General features: G+C 34.9%; 1 protein-coding gene across 1 annotated transcript in view; it reads right to left on the reverse strand.

Moving 5' to 3' along the window:
* Nucleotides 1-3,063: 3,063 nt before the first annotated feature.
* Nucleotides 3,064-23,615, reverse strand: part of LOC136042587 (cyclin-dependent kinase 1-like) — a gene marked incomplete at its 3' end in the record, with an annotated part of 52,030 nt that continues 31,478 nt past the window's right edge. Inside the window, 5 exon segments of the mRNA XM_065727560.1 lie at nt 3,064-3,205; nt 6,315-6,478; nt 11,720-11,875; nt 15,433-15,571; nt 21,854-22,010. Coding sequence (XP_065583632.1) covers nt 3,064-3,205; nt 6,315-6,478; nt 11,720-11,875; nt 15,433-15,571; nt 21,854-22,010 — 758 coding nt within the window.

A 23,615-nucleotide genomic window follows, 5' to 3' on the forward strand; every position in this document is an offset into this window, starting at 1 on the left:
CTATTATTGCAAGGGAAAACAGTTATCTTGATTAGACAGAATAAAACTAGGAGTAAGTAGATTACTTGTTCAGTTCAAACTAATGCTCTGAAATAAGTTGTTACCCCAAGAGGAAATTACACTCGACTCAAAATCGAAAATGTACTAATAGCAGCTGGATGGAAATAAAAATAAAGCAATTTTTAAGAAGAAATCACAATTCAAAGATTGTTTTCAAAATAAAAAACTCGGATGGTACAGGCACGCTTTATTAAAAAAAAACCTGATCAGTGGATATTGCAGTGATATAGGTTTAAAAGGATAGAACTACGAACACGCAGTGCTTGAAAAGGCTAAAACTAGCTGTCTGAAATCAGCTGTTAATCCAAGGACAAAATACAGTCGACTGAAAATCGAACATGTAGAAATAGCAGCTGGATAGAAATAAAATAAAGAAATTTAGAAGGAACACTGCAGATGAGACTGCGGGTTCAAAACAAAATTCGGATCGTGAGGGCATCAGCGGTTATTTACACCCAAAACCTAATCAGTTGATGTTTACAGTGATTCATTGAGAAAAAAATTCAGTAAAAGTGCAGTAAAGTGCAATTTATGTTCTGGTTTTGAGAAAGCATTGAGGTTACCGACTCTAGTTGTGTTAGTATTTGTTCTTTTGCATTTCATTTATTTATTGATAGTGATGTGTGGTAGTTTTCCGCTTAGAGGATTAGATGACTTTATTTCTGCTCATTTTTATCTTAACGGAGATCTTTATTTTTTTTGAAAAACTTATTTTGTGGAAAAAATTTTATATTAATTTCTGTTCGTTTTTATTGACATAGTTTTTTCATGAAAAAAATTTATATATTTTCGGTTTTTCCTATAAGAATCCATAGTTTGGGTAGCTATTTGTGTGTTGGAGAAACTTTTTCAACAATTTTTAATACTGACACAAACAGTGCTTTTTAATGTAATTTTATAACTCCTGAAGTTGACCAGAAAAATAAAACTTAATATGTTCCCAAACGATTTTAAACATTATATCCCCCTGGGGCATAACTTACAACCTTTTCTTGAGGGCTGTGGTGTTGTCATCTTCAAATACACAATTACTGGACATTTCAACTACGCCGAACAAAATGGGTATAAAAAACATTTTATTGGATGTTTTTGGGGTAATGATTTGTGTGCGGGGGTGGGTGGGTAGCTGTTCTCCGATCACTTTGACTCTTAAAAAAGGGACTAGAACTTTTGATTACCAGTCCAATAAGCCTTCTTCGAAGCTTATAAAACCACAACCACCATTTCTACTAAAACCTTATATGATCCCAGGGTATAACTTACAACCCTTGTCCTGTGAACTGCGGGGAAGGGGGGGGGGGGGGTTTGTCATCCTAAAATAAATAATTTTTGGTTCTTTTGACTACTTTGAACAAAATGATCATTGAAAAAATTGATTGGATGAGTTTGGGGTAATAATGGGTGTGGGGAGGGGTATCTGCCCTCCAATCATGTTGACTCTTAACAAGGGCACTAGAACATCAGATCACCAATGTAATAACCCCCCTCCCCCCCGAAGCTTATACGACTACTTTGGACGTGGCCCCGAGGGCATTTCTTACAACCCTTGCCTTGAGGGCTGTGGGAGTTGTCATCCTCAAAGACATAATTTCTGGACCTTTCAACTACGCCGACCAACATGGCTAACTCAAAATTTTGATTGCAAGTGTTTGGAGAATTGGTGGGCGTGAGAGGGGGATTAGTAGCCCTCTCATCATTTTTGATTATTAAAAGGCACTAGCCCTTTCAATTTCCAATCGAATGACACCTTTTCAAAGTTTTCACGACAACTCCTTTGATGTGAAGTGCCCTGGACCTTTTGACTACTTTGAACGAAATGGTCATTGAAAAATTTGATTGGATGTGTTTGGGGTAATGATGGGGGTGGGGGTAGCTGCCCTCCGATCACTTTGACTCTTAATAAGGGCACTAGAATATCAGAAATCCCCTCCGAAGCTTGTATTACTACCCTGGGAATTACTTACAACCCTTGCCTTGACGGCTGTAGGGGGTTGTCATCCTCAAAGATATAATTTCCGGACCTTTCAACTACGCTGAGCAACATGGCTAACTCAAAATTTTGATTGCATGTATTTAGGGAATTGGTGGGCGTGAGAGGGGGTTAGTTGCCTTCTTATCATTTTTGATTATTAAAAAGGCACTAGCCCTTTCAATTTCCAATCGAATGATCCCTTTTCAAAGTTTCTACGACAACTCCCTTGATATGAAGTGCCGTGGTATAAGATAAATACAAAAAAAAAAAAAATACATTGTGCCAACATCGCTCTTTACTTAGGCAGTGTCATTGCGCTGCCTATGATCTGGGTTCGACAGCACAAAACTAGGAGCAAGTAACGCAAAATTGAGACTAGCTGTCTGAAATCAGCTATTATTTTAAGTTTCATTTATAACCGAATAATTTACAAATAACAATTAGATGGAGATAAAAATGCATTGATTTTCGAAGAAAATTATTGCTCAAACACCGTTTCGACAATAAAACACAGGGGTTATGATGGCAACAGGACAGGACAAATTGATCACCCAAATCCTGATCGGTTGATGATGTGTTCTGAGTGTTCTGAGCTTCACCTATCGGAAATCCACTGTTATTCCAAGGGTGAAGACATTCGCAGAATTAACAATCTACAAACAGGTGATCAATAGAAATAAAACTATATGCAAGAAAAAAAAACAAAAAAAAAACTCTAAGTGGTGTCTCCACAAAGGAAACTTCCGATCATGGATCTGCCCATCAATTTCTGGGATTTCGAGCCACAGTTAAGGTTGAGGGGCGGGGGGAGGAGAAGGGGCACTGCAAAAAATTTGGCTCCACGTTGTTTTTGCCCCTCTGCCCCTATAATTAGTACCTCTTTCGACGACTGGAGGGAAGACATGCCCCTAAAATACCCATTGGATCTACCCCCGAGGGAAGACACAGACATACTTGTTATTTTCGATCTATTAAATTAAGATTAAAATGAACTGGATTTCGATCTAAAATATTAGAAATAAACAGTTTACCCTTAAAAGATCTAGTCCACTTTGATCCAACATTTTCATGGTTTGCGCAAGACTATCTGTAGTCCAATTTGGAAATGTTTTCTTGTAATCCGGTAGTTCTGTTACCCCTGGCCAAATATCATCTGTTGGTGTTCGTAACACTCTGTAAAAGAACGAAGGAACATTTTCCATATGCTTTTCTCCAGTTTTCCATTATTTCACCAAATTACTCCCAAACTCTTTTGTATCGCCTGGACTTGGATTAGTAGTTCTTTAAGTTCTGCTCAACATACTCATAAAGTTTTACGATATATTTACAATATATCGCAAATACTTCAATATATTGTATATATATCGATATATTTACAATATATCGTAATGCAAATAATATATTTACAACTGGACAATTCTAATCTGTTTGTATTACATAGAATGAAAAAAAAAACAAAAAAAACACGTTTCTATATGTTTCCAAGATATTCCTTTAGTTCGAACTGCTCTTATGTTTCTTTTATCAACTGAATTTAAATCAGAACTTCATTAGCTTCTGCTCTATACATTCATAAACTGCGTAAGCATCAATAAATTACACCGATCTCAATCTCATTTTTTCGTTATATTCTGCAGGAGCAAAGAAATATATACAAAAGGCAAAACAAATTTTTGTTCGTTTATTTTTACTTTAGTTTTTCATTAATTTTTTAACCTATTCCGATAACTCTACTTTATATTGTCAAATGATTTAAAATTAATTCTTAATTGACTTCTGCTCCATATGTTCAAACATTTTTACTAACAGAAGACATACTTTCACCTGGCCAAATCTCATCTGTTAGTGTTCGCAATACTTTGCGAAAGAATAAAGAAATATCTACAAAAGAAACAAAGAAACATATTTCCAAATACTTTTCCGGACTTTCCCCATTAGTTTCCAAACTATACCAATAATTTAATTTTTTTTTATTCAAGTGAATCTAAATTGATACTTAATTAAGTTTTGCTCTATATCTTTACACACATCTATATACAAAAAATGTCGGATTTTCAGAAACGTATGAAATATATATTTTTGTAAATATTTTCCGAAAATTAGCAAAATATAGACTAATTTAAAATGTGATACAGGCCTTCACAGCAGGCTCCTTTCAAATTACAAAAACAAAGCATATACTTCACAATTAACATGGAAACAATATGTCGGAAACAAAATGACCATAGACGGTACAGTTGTATACTTCCTTTCGTAATGAGGTTGCAACCAAACCATTTGGGTTATAATATGGAAAATATTCTGCGATTTAATGAAACGATTTACAAAAACATCTTGTTCAGCTTTCCTTAAATCCTGGTCTCTTACACTTTCAATGAGTTCTGCTGCCTTGGCGAACAATGGCTAAACTGACAACAAATCAAAAGATAAATTAACGAAACATTTAAAAATTCGAAATTTTTAAACCAGATCTAATGCTTTTTTTCTGAATTTTAGAGATGGTAAGTTCAGGTTACTTAACCTTCACTCATCAGCAAGGCCATATCCAGGAAAAGGGAGTGCACTCTTCCCAAATTTTTGTCCGACTCATAAAACCATAAAAAAACGCATATAAATTTTTTTTAAAACATTTGTTTTTGTACCCACAAGCAAAATCCTGTTTACGGCCTTACTCATACGGTTTTAAATAAAGGAAAAGTGATTATGCTCGTCTTTGTACTTTTTCAATAAGTTGTAACCCCTCGAAGCATGTACACTTTTGTACATTCTGCGTTTGATTTGCATCAAAAATATATTCAGGAAGCTCAATATGCAAAGCATCACTGAAATACATAAGACAATAACATAACCTCTTGTTGAATCCTACTCATTTGTGTGAAATCCAACTAGAAGACCTAAGCCATAGCTTATTGAAAAAGTGCAAAGACAAGCATCCAAATTTATATTCTATCGGAAACCTTCAACTTTGGATAATATGATGATAATAGACACATTAATGGATAAATGGAACAATATTACCAGAGATGAGGAGGTTTTAATAATTTATCCTTATTTTCGTTTATATTAGAAAACTAACATAAAAAATCATAATAGAAAAAAGAGAGAATAGCAAACTACAAACTACAATTTTTTTGGAGCATTTCAAGCCCCCCCCCCCCACCCCCCATAAAACAACTTTCGGGGCAGTGTGAAAGATTTCCACGACAAGATAGTTTAATTTTACTAAAAAACAAAAAAAAGTTTAATTTTTTTTAATAAAACAATATTTTACTAAAAAAAAAAAACTACTGAATAGTTTTAAACCCATGTTAAAGCGCCGAAAAACTCTCCCTTATCAATACTGTTTCACACTAGCCTTGCATTTTGTCCTAAAGTAGTAACGATATTTTCTTTTTTGGTAGGGGCAGGGTAATAAAATAGGCTAATAAACGTGTTTTTTTTTTAAAGAAGGTGTCCTCTCTGCTGTATGGTATAAAGTACAGGCAAAGTTGACATATTAGAAACCACTCTTTGACTTTAATTTAGAAGTAAAATAAATATTTCAAACAAAACGATAACATTCTAAATAGAAATTAGAGCAGGTACCATTTAAGGTTTTAAATCTTGTATTATCTGTTTGAAATATTGAAATGCGAAGCCACTGAGAAGAAAGGATGTTTATTTAAAAAGAAAGAAAAAAAGGGTTAATATTTGACTAAGGATTGTGGCAGCACATTCAATATTAACGTTTCACTGCTTTTTAAATTATTAAGCTTTAATTGAAATAGTTATCCTTCATTGACTCTACATACGCTTTTATCATAACTTCAATATAATTACTTAATATTTTGGATTTTATCCATTTATTAAACGCTTTTATTACTTCTGACACTGGCCAACGAACTTTCTTTTTGAATATTACTAAGATATCAAATTACATTTTTGAAATTCGGTGGAATGTTTTTTAAATTGAAAATTAGTTTAATAAAAGGACAATTTCCCTATTTGTTTATCGAGTTAAATCTTTCCCAAGAAAAGGTTAAATAATATCATGATTTTGAATCGGTGACAGGATAGATCTTTGACTAGCGGATATTAGTATTTTGCTTCTTTTTGTACAAGTTTGAGTTGTAGAATTGTTGTAAAATCAATTGATTCATATTGAGCACACACCTTGGTCTACCATGTAGATCTTTTGAATTTGAGATTTATTTTATTTCATTAATCGTTCTGAAGTTAAATTCAAGCTCAACAACGTTCGATAGTGGAATTATTTTGAGAACAAAACCTTGTCTAATCTTACCTAAATATCCTATAGAGCTGGTCGATTTCTGAATCTCCTTGGAAAAGCGGTCTTTTAGTAACCATTTCTGCCATAATGCAGCCAATACTCCACATATCAACCGGACAAGAGTATCGTTGAGCCCCCAAAAGCACCTCTGGAGCTCTGTACCACAAAGTTACAACCTAAAAGAAATTGCAATTATTCCTACTTCTTTTGGCAACAAATGAATGCACGAGGCCGGGTTTGAATTGCCTGAACCTCCTTCCCCACCCCAAACTTGAAAAAAACTGGAATATTAAACCCAAATATGATTTTTATTGTTTCCTGCAAAAATCATATATAAAGTATATTCTAGTTCAAACGTAAAATATGTATCTACTCTCTAAACAGAACCCTGAATACGACCCAGAATAGGCCCACCAGAAACTCTATCAAAAGGTCTCTAAAAATAAAATTGGAGAGCGAAAAACCAAAATATTTAAGAAAAAATATTTTAACAATACTTTCCAAATTTAGCCTGGCTTATTTATGTCGAGCAATCTTAGGTAACCTTGTCTAACCTTTTCCAATGTTATGGTATTTGTCGTTTTAACATTAATATTTCAAAAATTACTGTCTTTTGATGGCATCACAATGGCACTGCTTAAGTATAGAGTAAAGTGAACCCAATTATTATTTTTTTTTATCAATAGATAAGGATGATATTTCTAAGATGCATATGCCGATTGATTGCACCCCCCCTCATATATCACCTTCAGCTTCTTTTTCAAATTTGTATACGTATTTCAAGCGTACCTGAGAGTTTTCTGTGTGGTACTGCTTTGTCAATTTTAAAAATGGAAAGTCACCGACTGATTGTTCCTGCTATTGACCTATTACTGTTTTTGTAATATTAGCAAGATTTTGAGTGTATCCTTCTACCTTTTTTGACTAAAAATATTAATGAGGGTGAGAACCAATTCGGTTTTCGGCATGGGGTAGGTCGTCAGCATGCGCATAAGATTCTGTCTTCTTTACTGGCTGATAATTCTTCCAAGGGAAGTGGTCTTTATATTTGTGCTTTAGATCTTTCGAAAGCGTTTGATCGTGTGGTCCATAGTCAGCTCCTTTTTTCTCTGTGTAATTCTGGGGTCAATCTCTCTGTTATAATGCTTCTTAGGTTTTGGTATTCAAATTCTTTTCTTCAATTAAGATCTGCACCAGATACTATTATAAAGATACGAAGAGGAGTTAGGCAGGGCGGTGTTCTGTCCCCTACGCTTCTTAAGATTTGTATTTCTAGTGTACTGGTTAAGATTTCAGGTACATACCTTTCTGGTCTTGCGGATGTTTCTTATCTTGCGTATGCTGACGACTTGCTTTTCATTAGCATTTAAATATGTATATTCCTATACGTATATTTCATGGAGGCCTAGCCAGAATTATCTGAATTATTTGAAAAAATAACAGAAATTAAACTAAAAAAAAACTTTTTTTTTACTGAAAGGAAGGAGCAACAGTAAAACACAAAACGAACAGAAATTATTCCGTATATGAAGGGTTGCCCCCTCCTCAATACCTTGCCCTTTCCGCTAAAGTTTGACTGTTTATCCCAATTTTTTTAAGAACGGCTACTAAAACACAGGGGCTGTTTGGAAGGAAGTTTTTTTTTTTTTTTAAGTGCTAACAGCTTTAACGTGAAGAGCAAGGTACTGAGGAGAGGGCAACCCTTCATATACGGAATAATTTCTGTTCGATTTGAGTTTTGATGTATCTCCTTACTTTTAGTTAAACACAAGTTTTTTTTTCATTTAATAAAGGAAAAGACTGTAGTGATTCAAGAGCGTCATCAGATAATGATCAAAATGAAGCAATAGTTGAAAATCGTTAACGTATAGTATTTGTTATTGGGAAGTATACAGACATTTTTCGGGGGGGGGGGGGGCATTTTGACCTTTGAGTGGATTTCTACTGGGGATTTTCTTCCCCCCGGGGGGGGGGGGGGTTCGTGGGAAAATCTTACACTGGGCGATTGGATAGAATTCCTATACGAAATTAAAATGACTAGAATTTAAAATGACCCAAGAATATTTGGTATTCTAGTCTCAAAGAGACAGTCTGCACCCAATCAAGCATATACTGCCATAGGAGATATAGTACTCTTTGTTTTCATTATGACTTTTTCATTTAATCCCCCATAAGTTTCAATATCTACATACAGTCTCTAATTAGTCTCAGGATCCACCAGTCACGTGTCCTGACAAAAGTCTTATCCTGACCAATACAAGCAATTGCTGTTTTTAGCATTGGAGAATATCAGGCCGGCATTAACCTTTGCAGATCCATAATCAATCAGATTTTCGTCATTCGACAAAGAATGGAGGGATATATAAGATATCAATTAAAAATTTACCAGATAATCATCAATATCTGACAAGCATTAGACCTGATATGGCGCTAAGGACTTTGAAATATCCTTCGTTACTATAAAATTCTTAATAAAGTAGTTCAGATCATCAGGGGCCTGCATGAACTATTTTAAGGCCAAGTACTAGCCTCTGATGGGTTCAAAAAATCAACCAAATATTCATCGATATCCGACAAGCATTAGACCTGATATGGCGCAAAGGACAGTGACATATCCTTCGTTTCTTTAGAATCCCTGATAAAATAGTTCAGACCATCAGGGGCCTGCACGGACAATTTCAAGGCCAAGTTTTAGCCTCTGATGGGTTGTCAGAAGAATCGACAACTTCGTCAGGGATACTCCAGGGTTGTGTTGTGGCAATACATCTTCAAACTCTTTCTGAATGCCGTTCCGTCACTGATGTATCCGGCATATGACAATAAATTATGAGGGCTGCTGATAGACAGTCTTGCCTATACTGATGACATAGATGAGCTAACCTATCATTCAAAGGAAATACTGGCACAAACTGTCAAAGTCTACGACACTAGCAAGCAGTTTGGATGGAGATTAATTCCAGCAAGACTAAAATTATGGTGACTACAAGATATGAACTAGAAAACCCCAGCTATCGACCAAGGCGGACGACAAATCAAGGCGACAGACCAATTCCTGTACCTAGATGGCTTACTCTTTTCTAACAATTGTCACGTCTATGAAATGAGACACTTGCATCCATCTAGATGCAACCACTTATGGATGGATAAGCTTACGAGGCGAGATAGATAGTTAAGATTGTATTCCCAGTTCACAATAGTAAAAATTAATAGCAATTAGCTCACAACTAAAAAAAATCCACTGTATAGCTGCCTAATCAGGAAATAACAGGGACCAAAGGCATGGAACATCCCAACTTGTGCTCCTAATCCGATGTCCTACAATGGCTTCTCAATACCGACCCTCCCCACCTCTAACGCACCTTTAATATGACTTTTTCGTTTAGCCCCTCATATGTCTCAATATCATTTTGAAATTCTCCAATTACCATCACGAGCCACCAGTCACGTCAATCTGGCCAGCTTCCATCTTGGCAAATCCACAATTGAGTAGATGTTCTTCATTTGACATGGGACGATATCCTGAACTCTACCAAGCTCTACCAGCTTTTGTCAATTCCCGACAAGCATTCGACCTAATATGGCGTGAAGGAATGACGTATATAGACCCCTGTACACGCCGACATATAGCATATGAACAATATAGCATCGGCTACCTATGGGATGCGGCTGCTGCTGATCGGCAATCTGGTCTACACTGACGATATACATGTGCTAGCCATTTCTTGGCAGAAACTACAGGCCCAATCTGATAAACTTAATGATATGAGATCAGCGAGTAGACATCATTCGACACCTCATGGGATAGTATATCAGATTCTGTATTTCTTGACCGAATACTTCGACTGCAATACATGAACCGGGTATCTCCTCCCATTGTCACTACAGGCGGACAAGTCAGTGGACCCAATCTAGTAAATAAGAAGCCTACTCTTCTCGGATAACTGCAATAGCTCTTACGTGAAAGACAATTTGTACTTACTAGCTCTAGCTGCACTTACAAAGACTAGCGAACCTCTGTGAGAACAACCACCAATCCAACATTCTTGAAATTTGTCTATTTTACAGCCTATTCATTCCCACAATAATGTACAGGAGCTAAACATGGACACTCAAAACCAAAGAGGAAAGAAACTTCTAGCATTTAAGATGATATCTCTCTGTTGCATTTCAAAAATCAAATACGTTGACCGCATCCCGAATATAGAAGTAATCAAGAAGCAACCACTGCGGTGGTTCGGTCACAAAATCAAGAAGCAACAGATGCGGTAGGTCGGTCACGCCAAATGCAGCCAAGCTGCATTCTGAAAATTCGCTTTGAAGGATCTCTCCATGGCCTTCGTCCAAAAGGCAGTCCACGGAACCGATGGACAGGAAAACATAAACAACGTCAATAGAACTCAGTTATCATGTACCATGTCAGACAGACCGATATACCCAGCCCTTTTGTTCAAGTCGGTTAAAGTTGTGGCTCCAAATCGTCTCAAGAAGATGGCCAGGACCTATGTAAGTAAGCATAGTATTTCCCGCAATCTTTTTTTCCAATTCTTAAATTCGTCGCGAAAGCACAATTAAATATGCTGCTACTCTATTAAATCGCTCCGTCAAGAGGTTTTAGACGACTCTTATCTATTCTTTTGAAGGAATCGACAGAGAAACTTTTATAGATAACATCCCCAAGAAGATTGCTCCGAATCGAAGTACAACATCGAATGAAGCTGTTATTCAGGTACTCTGTTCTCGGGATCCCAACTTTCTGCTAATTTACCCTAAAATAAACGAAAACTATGCCCTTTCTTCCATTTTCAAGAAGAAACTAGGTAAAATATAATTTTAATGGTTTCTTCTTACTTTTATTGTTTTTCTTAAGATGTCAGGGATTTTATTTTTTAGTTGGTAGCGACCAAAAACCACAATCCAATAAATTCTTTTGCACACTTTCGTCCATCGCGCTGCCAAAGATTATTTAGATTACAGGGAGAAAACCTTGAAAACTTTTATTCCTATTAGAAAAATTTAAGTTTTGAATAAGTGCCTGAGTGACAGTTCTGGTTACGATTTTATTAATAGTTATAGTTAACAAAATATGTAAGGTTGTATTATTATCAGCTTTTGACAGTTATAATTGTTTGACATAAATCAAATTGGTATTTGAATGCAGAAGAAAAAAAATTGTAAAAGGGAAAAAAGCCCAAATATTCAGGTATCACATCTGGAAACTATATCAATGAAAAGAGAACAAAAAAAACTAGGATAAACAGCTAAATCATTAAAAAAAAAAAAAAAAAAAAAAAAAAAAAAAAAAAAAAAAAAAAGCAAAATCCCCCAAAAAATGCAAGACTAAAATTTCTTGACAATTTGAAGGTCTACTTGAACCCTTAGAAAGAGTGAAACAAAATAAAAAGAGAAAAAAAAAATACTTCGTGTGTATAGACTCGGACAGGGATGGAAAAGGCTCTTGCTAAGCCAAAGTCTGCTATTTTGATAACTCCTTTATCATCAATGAGTAAATTTTGGGGCTTCAAATCCCTATGGACAACCCTTCTTCGGTGACAGAATAGAATTGCTTGCAAAATCTGAAAATAAAAACAAAGGTAAAGCACAATCAACATTTTCTTTTATTTATAGTGGAGTTAAGGCTTAGGATAATCTAAATGATGAAGCAAAAATTCTACTAATTTGGTTTATTTTAAGAAAAGATTACAGATTGATTTTTTTCAACAATGATTACAAAAAAATATGAATAATAAAAGACAAATAAGTCAACATATTCCCCCTGCAAGGCTCTATAGCGAGAAATGCAGAAAAAAAAAATGAAAATGGCGAATTACCATTCATCATTTATTACCAGCCGATAGCCAAGCCAGAAGGAAGTGCTATGTACAACACACAATGCCAATATACAATTCAAGCTTTCCGCAGCGACATCCATCACATGGAAGCATCAGAAAAAAAAAATCAGAATTCAAATTTTCATTTTTACTTCTGAAGATGCCAAACAAGTGAGATTTTTTTTAGCTGACTCGGGTAAACTATTCTGCGGTGTATGAGAGAAATAATTTGATAATAAAAGAAAAATCTGTCCTGATACTCCCTTTGCAAGGCTCTGTGGACAGAAATGCAGAAAAAACACCAAAATAATGAAAATGACGAATTACCATCTATCACTTATTACCAGCCGATATCCAAGCCAGAAGGAAGTGCTAGGCACAACAAATAATACCAATATGCAATTCAAGGTTTCCATCGGAGCATTAAAAAAGGAAGTCAGAATTCAAATTTTCTTTTTTTTTTTTGGAAGATATCAAACTAATGACATATTTTAGTCAACTCGGATAAACTATTCTGGGGAGTATTAGAGACAGCCAGGGGATCAAAGCTCATTCCGGCTAATATTATGGGTTTAGAGAGAATATTAATAACAATATTATACCCAAATTACAAGTTCTAGATATACTGGGTTAGTTTCTAGGCAGTTACGTTTGAAAAACACCCGTTCTTTTGGTAATTTCATTCGAAAAAAGTCACCCTAGATTTTGGTAAATACATTTCTTGTATTTTCACTAAAAACACTGAAAAAATCCTTGTCACACACCCCCGCCTCCATTCAATTTTTGTGAATAAGGACAGGGGAATAAAACATAGCTAATGCAGGGGTATATATTTTATTAATACAAAGAAGAATTGCATATAACAAATGGAAAGTTTATACACGCACTCAACCTGTATACAAAAATCCGCATTCAACATATAAAGACTTGTACGGATTAATACAATAACTATCAAATTGACAAAACTTCTCATAACATACCTAGATATACTATAAAGAAAACGAATAAAAATGTACTTAGTGTTATCTAAAAGAGTTCCAAGTACACAACTTCGAAGACCACACTGCCTTTCCATGACGAAAGTAAAACAGTTCAAAATAGGGATGAAACCTTTTTATTGACAGTGACAGATATACTGCTGATGATGTTTTTTGCTGATGAGTTTTACTGCTGACGATGAACACTGTATATGTGTTCGAAATATCCAGTTAAACAATTTTATATCTATCACTGTTAATAAAAAGGTTTCATCCCTATTTTGAACTGTTTTAGTTCCAAGTACCGAAGACAGCAAAAATGAAATATCATGAATTGGTTAAGCGGAAACTTACACGATCATACACATTAAAATATTACAGAAACGTCGGCAACTCAACCTTTATTAAAAAAATACTTCCATATACAACTATGCAGTTTTGGTAACAGTGGAAGCTCAATATAAAAAAAGCCTGCTTAGCACTAAGCAGGTTAAGGTGCAGCTTCCCTCCGAAAATGCAGCTGTTTCTGGTAATCTATAGATACTAAATGTCTGAATTTTCATGGATGAAAAGCATTGTCAATTTTAGCTTATCAGTTTTTCTTATTTAATATAGCTGTTCAAAGAGGTAATATTGAAGAAAAGGTGATGCTGCTATTTAAACTTCATTATTTTGAAAAAATAGAAAGCAAAATCGTTGTAAATTGTGATTTTTAGGTATGAATAGCCCCAAAATTTCATCTTGATGTCCTTGGTACTTAAAAATATGGATTTAAAATTAGAATAAATCGTATCATTTAAATAATCTGAATAAGCTTCGTGGACTTTCTCTAGGAAAGAGGTCACACTAAATAGGGACCCCCCCCCCAATTGCTCCTCAACAAAAGCAAAATTTTACTAGGTGTGGAAGTAAAACCGCTAGCAAAATTAGAAAAAATAAACAATACAAACAATAATAAGATGTTTAAGAAAATAGTAGACAGGATGGAACATCAGCATCCTATCCGTAAGATAAAATATTCTCAATATTTAGAAAAAAACGCTTTATAAGTACCCGAATGAACACAACTATCAAATGATTATCACTAACAGGCCAGCTCTAAACCATTTTTTATAATAAAGATTAATTTAATTGGTAAATCCTCTTATCAGGGAAAATTTTCCAAACTTACTGATAAAGACACCCCTCCCTCCCTTTATAAGATCATTTAGTGTCTTTTGAATGCAAAAGAAAAAATAATATATATTGATAGTACAATATTTTCATTCCATTTGAAGACACGGTTTGATAAAAAATTTAGGTTGAACTGAATACATAGTTCCCAAAGTTGGTCGCGTGGATCTGAAGATAGACTATCTTATCTCCTCTTTTCCCTGAATCCAAATGCTTACAGTACCAAAGACATCAAAATGAAAACACATTTTGTCCCCTGGTTTTTCGAAATAAAAAGCAAAAAATAATAATCACTCATAAGAAAAATAATTGTATTTAGATTTAGTTCCGGCATCAAAGTAGTGGTGACCACTTCAATTGATGTTCATAAACAATTTTTATCAGAAAAGTGAAGAAAGCATAGAACACACCAAGCAATAGCATTATTAAGGCAGATGAATTTTTACCACGGAGATAGGGCAGCAATTCTTACTGAAGCATTGCTGGCAGCATATTTAAATTACTATAGTTACTGACAACTCCCCCCCATAACAATGCCTCCGCAGTTGCAGACGCTCTTCCTCCTTCTCACTCTGCTTTGAGCTCCACTCTTTACTCTCCCATGGAATTTCTACTTTCTCTAAATCAGTTCTTATAACCTCTTCCCAATCCCTTGGAGGCTCATCCTCCTTTCGTTTGCCCCCCTGGATTGTCACAAAGAACGACCTATGACAACTTATCTCAATAAGAGAATGGGAGAAAGCCTAGGTTCCTGTCTTCACTGCATCCTCCATCCTTACTAACAATGCTATGGTTTCAAATCTACACCCTCGGTCAATTTTCTTGTTGCATAATATGATCTCTTCATCTTCTTTCTTCCTAATCAAACCGACTTTGTTTTTCTATCTTTCATCTTCAAACCAATCCCACAACCCCCTTGAATTCACAAAACCATCACCAGTTTTAACATTTTTATCTAAGAACCTCGGATTTCCTACGTAATCTGATTCTAGGAGATATTTCGATGTGGAAGATTATGCAATACCAAAAAATAATAAAATATTATGGCATACCCTAGAAGGGCGCGAATTTTCTATTATCCTTCGATTAATCACTTTATTATCTTTGGACTCGTCAAGCATTGAGGTAAGAAAAAAGGGAAAAATTTGTCACCTGGTAAGTATATGATTTGACAAGCATTGGATCCATGCTTTCACCAGATGGAATTGTGTCCATATATCTCTTAAGATCCATTGATAGAAATTCAAATACAAGGAACAGTTTTGACTCCTGTAGAATAACATCTTCAAGGCTGAAAGGGATGAACTACTTTTAGAGAATACCACAGATCAACTTTCTATTATATTATTATAACGAAAAGAGAAATCACCAATGAAACAGCACAAACACATAAAAAAAAAGGAGATAGAAGGAGAAAGGGAAAACTGTGTTCCTAAATTAGTGATTAATACAGACCAGCACTTGAATAAGGCCTTAACCCTACTCATCCATACAACCACATAGGTCAAACAGCATAGCCATACACAATCAACCATAAAGAATAATCCATGGACAGGCAGTCATGTCATCAATAAGTGTAAGTCGTCATTTACCAAACAATAGAAACAATAAAGACAAATAATTCAGAGGCGACAACCCAACACAAGGGCTCCTCAGGAGAATACGCACTTGCCTATAGGGTTTCGGCACTTTAAATTCTCTACCCAGTCAAGTGTTGTGCCTACCACAGAATATCCATGGCATCCCCGTGTCAGGTATCACCCCCAAAATACATGGGTATGAAAAAAAACCAGCAAATGTAGAACAACCAAGCAACACCAAAACAAACTTATCCTGTTAATATATTCCTCTTTTTAGCAACAATAGGTAAACTAAATGAGATAAATTTTACCAAATCACAAATATTAACACTTTGCAAAAAAACTGAATGAACTAAACAATTATAGAATTCATCTTTACCATGTGGCTATTTAAAAAAAAAAAATATTCTTAACAATCCAGTTTGATTATTCCTGTTTGATTATAAAAGTTTGATTAAATTCCTCTTGGATAAATTATTTTGACATTTTATTACAGAAATCATACCCCTAGATTCAAGTAGCTGGCATAGATCTATAGAAAGCATATGTAAATCTAATTCATTTTTTCTATTATTTTTCCTATGTCCTCTCGATCGTTTTTTACGTTTAGTAGGACAAGTAAAAGAAGGATGGTCCATAAAACCATCAATACATTTAACAACAACCTGAGACGTGTCACCATATTTTGCTACACGATGATTTAGCCCAAAAGGATAAGCTGTACCAAGAGTATGGATCCAGAAATCCTCCTGTTTACGTAGTCTATTATTCTTCTCTTCTTTATTTAATATACTTTGTGTATATTATACTTTTTTTATACTTTTACGGGTAATAGTTCATTCATTCATCCATATTGCTTTCGAACTTGTTTTTTTTTTTAGAGTTTTAGTTGCTGTTGACAAGAGTCTCACTTTATTTACCATCAGATCCCATGAATGGTCTGATGCCGCCTCAGATTTCAACTTGGATTTTATTCAAATGTTATATCAGCAGAGTTGCACAAAAAGTTTGTTTAATCCCAATCTAAAGAACCATCAAAATGGCTAGGTAAAGTTATATGAATAATGGATAATGGGAAAACAGAAAAATATCATGCTTTTTGGTAATTCAGGTAGGTCCAAGCGACCACCAGGACGTACTTAATGGGGTATCGGTCCTAGTATTGTTGATGATGTGAAAAGCTGTCACCTGTACAAACTCATTGGCTTCATTTAGTTTTGGAGTTTTAGATTCTGTTGTGAAGCAGCACCAACTGAGTAGAGATAAGTATATTATTATTTTTTCTCAGAGGCACTTCATATGGAAGGGGGGTCATCCGATCGAAAACCTGACTTCTAGTGCACTTTTTAAGAGTCGGAAGTGACGAGAGGGACACTAGCCCCTCTCCCTTTTTTTTCCAAATACACCTGACCAAAATTTAAAGATATGGTAGTCATTTTGTTGAAAATGGTCTAAAGGTAAAATAATAAAGCCTCCATATTGACGGAATCGAATCCCTCACACCCTCCCCCCCAAGGAAAGGGTTGTAAGTTATGTGAGTTGTCCATCGTTAACACTTAAGACTTTCAATGAAAAGGTCACATAAACTTTGGGGGAAGGCTCACTCGACTTGAAATCGAAAGTTTTAGTTCTCTTTTTAAGAATCAAAAGTGATAGGAACACGCCCTTTTTTCTCAAATGCTTCTGATCAAACTTTTGAGATGTTCATTTTGATCAAAATAGTTAAGTCAGATAACTGTGGTTCTGGGTTCGATACCTCCCTCAAGTCCTCGGGGCAAGGTTTATAAGTTATGCAAGTTATCCATTGTTAAGATGTAAAATTTTCATGGAAGGGGTGGTCGTATAAACCTTGGAGGGGCTCTTTCGACTGGAAATCAAAATTTCTAATTCCTTATTTAAGGGTTCATAATGATTGAGGGGCATCCGGCCCCTCCCTCATGCGCTTTTTCCCCACATGCATCTGTTCAAAATTTTGAGATTCCCTTTTTGTTCAAAATAGTCCAAATGCCAAATAACTACGTGTTCACGGTTGATAAATCTCCCGCGAACCCGGGGCAAGGGCTGTAAGTTATGCAAGTTGCTTATTTTTAACATATAAGATTTCATTGGAAGGGGCGGTCACATAGATTATGATTGAAAATCGAACATTTTGGTGCCCTTTTTAAGAGTCAGAAGTGATCAAGGAGCAACCAGCTCTCTATGCCCTTTTTCCCCCCAAATGCATCAGATCAAAACTTCGAGAAATTCATTTTGTTCAGATAGTTCAAAGGTCAAATAAATATGGCTCCAGAGTTGACACACCTCCCCATAGCCTCCAGGCCAGGCTGTAAGTTATGTAAATTTCCTATTGTTAATATATAATAATTTTTATTGGAAAAGAAGTTCAAGATAGTCTAACGACCAAATAACTACGCGTTAGGGGTAGAGAAATCCCCACGGCTCTGGGGCAAGGACTGAAGGTTATGCAAGCTGCTTATTTTTAACATATAAAATTTTTATGGAAGGGGTGGTCACATAAACTTTGACAAAAGATCGAAAATTTTAGTGCGCTTGTTAAAAGACAAAACTGATCAAAGGGCAACCAGCTCCCCATGTCCTTTTTTCCCCCGAATGCATCAGGTCAAAATTTTGAGAAAGCCAGTTTGTTTAAAATAGCTTGAAGGTTAGATAACTATGCCTCCACGGTTGGCAAACCTCCCACCAGCCTTCAGACAACGGCTATAAGTTACGTAAATCTCTGTTAACAATTAAATATTTTTATTTGAAAAGAATTCAGAATAATGCAAAGGCCAAATAACTACGTGTTAGGGGTTGATAAATCCCCACAGTCCTGGGGCAAGGGCTGTAAGTTATGCAAGCGGCTTATTTCTAACATATAAGATTTTTATGGAAGGGGTGGTCGCATTTAAGTTATGCAAGCGGCTTATTTCTAACATATAAGATTTTTATGGAAGGGGTGGTCGCATTTAAGTTATGCAAGCGGCTTATTTCTAACATATAAGATTTTTATGGAAGGGGTGGTCGCATTAAATTTGATGGAAAACAGAAAATTTTAGTGCACTTGTTAAGAGTTAAAAGTGACCAAACAGCAACCAGCTCCCCATTGTCCTTTGTTTCCCCGAAAGCATCAGATCAAAAATTTGAAAAAGCCATTTCGTTCAAAATTAGCCATCGCTAATTGTAGAAAAAGCCAAGACAGATGGTCCGATTGAGTGAGACGCAAATCTGGCATTAACCCTCTTATTAGGATTGTATAAAAATGATGTTAGTTCATTTGTTAACACATAAGTCTATCTATTATCCGTCTACGCGTCATTCCTAGGGCAGAAGAACTAAGGTAGATAGTTATAGAACTAAGATAGTCATAGAACCTACAGTTTTCCAAGTGTTTAGTTAAATGGCACGGTAAAACGGCGGAAGTAAGTATGCATCTCTTATTGGACCAATATTTGTTTGTTATCTTTTAGCAAGGCATGCCCGCCTAGAGTCTCAGGCAGATTGACCAAGAATTTAAAATTGACATAGGACCATTAGATTGCCTGGAATGAGAGGTAAACAAGGAAAGCCTACCTATGGTCTTAGGCAGGTTGAACCGAGCATTTAGAATCGACACAGGACCGTTAAATTGCGTGGAATGACAAGCAAACAAGCGCCTAAAGTCAAGTTGGGCCCATCTGCAAGGAGTGTCAGGAAAGGCGATTGATTCAATTCATAAACTTAGACATTTGCATAATAAAAACTTAATAAAAAATAAAACTTAGAAACTTAATAAAATTAAATAAAATTAAAAACTAAATAAAAATTTAAACTAAATAACTAAAAATAAATTAAATCTAAATAATTAAATAAATTAAAAAATAATTAAATAAAAATAATTAAAATAAATAATTAAATTAAAACTAAAAACTAAATAATTAAAAATAAATAAACTAAATAAATTTTAACTAAATAAAACACTAAATAAAAAAAAACTAAATAAAAATTAAACAAATTAAAATTAAATAAAATTAAACTTAATAAAAATTAAAACTTAATAAAACTTAATAAATTTGCATAATAAAAACTTAATTTAATTTTAGTTGACCAACAGGTTGACTGGAATTGCAAAGGGAATAAGCGTCCAAAGCCTAAAATGGCCTGTCTGCCTAGAGTGTTAGGCAAATGAACCCAATTATAAGCTAAGACAGTTGGGCTAACAAAAAATTGAATTAGATTTGTTCAAAATACTTAACGGTCAAATAACCATGCCTCCGGGATTCACACACCTTCGATCAGCCTCCAGGCAAGGGCTATAAGTTATGCAAATTATCTATTGTAAACATATAAAGATTTTATTGGAAAAGAGGGCATGTTTGACCCTGAGTCTCCAAAAAGGCTTAAAACATTATAAGTCTTAAAACGAGTAAAACTTGCATTGAATATTCAAACCAAACCTAAACAAGCAAAAATAACCACAAACAAGGGTTTGGCTACTACCACCTTCCCTTGCTGTAAAAGTTTTAGGCCTATTGCGTCATTAGCGCTTTACTGAAAACGAATTTTATGACAAATATTTTCTTTTGTACTTGTAACATAGAAAATAAAAAAAAAATTACAGCGAAACAGAATCTTGAGCTGCTTAACTATCAGCAATTATTAATATGCAGTTTAATTTTATTTGTTCTTTCCAAGGACTGCTCAAGACTCGTACAGTTTTCAATAAAACGCAAATGACGGAGCAGGATTTAGACTGTTACAGTTAGGGAAGGGTGCAGTAGCCAAATTCTTGTTTGTAGTAATTTTGGTTCGTTTTAAGGTTGATTTGAATATTCAATTTAAATTTTACTCGTTTTAAGATTCACATTTTCATTTATATTAGTATGTATCTTATTGTATGTTTCTTTGCTATGATTATGTATTAATTTCTGTTCATTTTGGGTTTCACTTACTCTTTAATAGTAATTTCTGATCATTTTGAGTTTGAATTATAAGAATTTATTTCTGCTGGTCTTAAGTTTAATATGGCTCATTACTTTGCTTTGAAAAACTTCGTTTTTGGAATTTTTTTTTTTAATTAATCGTACGAAAAGATCTTAGAATTGGTAAAAACTATTGTTGTGACCAACTCTGACCCCATAAATTTCTAAGGAAATAGATGACAAGAAGCCCCCCCCCCATTACCCATATAAGAAAAATTTGTCAATTAGGAATATGCACAAATGTATAGGAATACAAAAATTGGATAAATACTTTTTTTACAACTTCAGTTCTAGTCAAAACAAAACATTCAAGATGTTTGGTTCTTCACCTAATACAGAATTCATCTTGTCTCATCTGGTAGTTTCACACGATATTCACAAAATCTAAACAAAAAACAAATGACAAATATTCGAATGCATTACAAAATGCACTTGAGTCAATATCACAAAGTCCTAGGTATGCACCACGCTGAGGCTTTCAAAAAAGCATAGACCTTAGTTTTAACTATTTTTTTAAATCATAGATACCCCTGTTGTTTGCATAGCTTTGCTTGCAGATGGGGTATACATAATAAAAACATATATTAGAAAAATGATACCAAACATATCAGGTTCCAAACTATTTGGAATTCAGGTTTTATTAAGATTTCTTTATCTAACTCTTGATTAACAAGTACGATTTCATGATTCTAATTTCTTTCCCAACAAGTTTATTTTTCGTTCATTTTAATAGAAGTTAAAATGCCAGATAAACTGGTTCTAGAAAACTGTACATAAATGATTCAGTTCCAGAGTCGAGAATACTGAATAATCAATACATTTGCTCTGCTACCCCCCCCCCCCTCGTTTCTACAACTCTCTGAACTAAAAACTAAGAAACTGAAAAAAGCACTTAGTATGGATCTGTCCCCGAGTATAGATGTGGCTCTTTGCAGCCCAGTCGATGGTTCCAAAGGCTTCAACCTAAATAACATAAATGGCAAACTACCAATAAAAAAGAAAAATACTGCGTAAAAGTTAAGGCAAAGTATGTACCTAACAACATTAGGGTGTTGCAACTCCTTTAACAGTGCAATTTCTCGAATTGCAGTAGAGGGCACTCCTTCTTCTTCAGATTCAAGACGAATCTTCTTTAAAGCAACCAATTGGTCTGTCTTCTTATTTCTGGCCTTGTATACCACGCCATAAGTGCCTAAAAGTAAAAAAAATAACAGTACTCACTAGATTTGATGAAGACCGAAGACAAATAAAATAACACTTAACTGTGAAAAAAATTCAGATACGGACCTAAAAATACACCTTCTATGAAAGATAGTTTAAAATATAAACTTGCTGAAAAATGGGCTATCACAACCAAGACATATAATATCTCTAATCTGAACTTACTATAATTACTTGTTCATGATACAAGAAACACAATATAAATGAAATTGCCATAGAAACTTGGAAAAGGGCTAATTCAAACAAAATTATAAGCTCTAGTACACTTTACAAAGGTAAAACCAATCAGAAGTTAACAAATCTGTAGCCATCCCTTTTTTGGCTCTGGACAACCCGTAGCATTAGCAAAAATGAGCTAAGTGCAAAAATGAGATAGGTCATTATGAGACACGAATCAAACAGTTCGTGGTAACGAACTGTAGTAAGGAGCGACCCGGCTCAATAGTAATCAAAACTCTAAAAAACGGAATTTTGATCCTAAAAGATATATCAAAAGAATCGAATTTTAATGCTGATTTTAAACATGTAAGTTTCATCAAGTTTAGTCTTACCCATCAAAAGTTACGAGCCTGAGAAAATTTGCGTTTTTTTTAGAAAATAGGGGGAAACACCCTCTAAAAGTAATAGAATCTTAACGAAAATCACACCATCAGATTCAGCGTATCAGAGAACCCTACTGTAGAAGTTTCAAGCTCCTATCTACAAAAATGTGGAATTTTGTATTTTTTGCCAGAAGGCAGATCACGGATGCGTGTTTATTTGTTTTTGTTTTTTTTTTCCCAGGGGTGATCGTATCGACCCAGTTGTCCTAAAATGTTGCGAGAGGGCTCATTCTAACGGATATGAAAAGTTCTAGTGCCCTTTTTAAGTGACCAAAAAAATTGGAGGGCACCTAGGCCCCCTCCCAAGCTAATTATTTTCCAAAAGTCAACGGATCGAAATTCTGCGATAGCCATTTTATTCAGCGTAGTCGAAAAACCTTATAACTATGTCTTTGGGAACGACTTACTCCCCCACAGTCCCCGTGGGAGGGGCTACAAGTTACAAACTTTGACCAGTTCTTACATATAGTAATGCTTATTGGGAAGTGTACAGACGTTTTCAGGGGGATTTTTTGGTTGGGGGGAGGGGTTGACAAGAGGGGGATATGTTGGGGGAAATTTCCATCGAGGAATTTGTCATGGGGGATGAAAATTTCCATGAACGGAGCGCAGGATTTTCTAGCATTATTAAAAAAAAAACAATGAAAAAATAAATACGAAAAGTTTTTTCAACTGGAAGTAAGGAGCAGCATTAAAACTTAAAACGAACAAAAATTTTTACCCATATGAGGGGCTCACCTCCTCCTATTACCTCGCTCTTTACGCTAAAGTATTTTTAGTAATTTCAACTATTTATTCTACGGATTTTGTGATTCAGGGGGTCATTGTTAATGAATTGGGACAAAATTTAAGCTTTAGTGTAAAGAGCGAGGTACTGGCGAGGGGGCGAACCCCTCATATATGTAACAAAAACGTGAGAATACAAAAGTTCTTTACGTAAGATAACTTATAAGTTACGTAAATCTTTTACTAAT

The sequence above is a fragment of the Artemia franciscana genome, unplaced genomic scaffold (assembly GCF_032884065.1).
Source record: "Artemia franciscana unplaced genomic scaffold, ASM3288406v1 Scaffold_1547, whole genome shotgun sequence".
In the NCBI taxonomy this organism is placed as follows: domain Eukaryota; kingdom Metazoa; phylum Arthropoda; class Branchiopoda; order Anostraca; family Artemiidae; genus Artemia; species Artemia franciscana.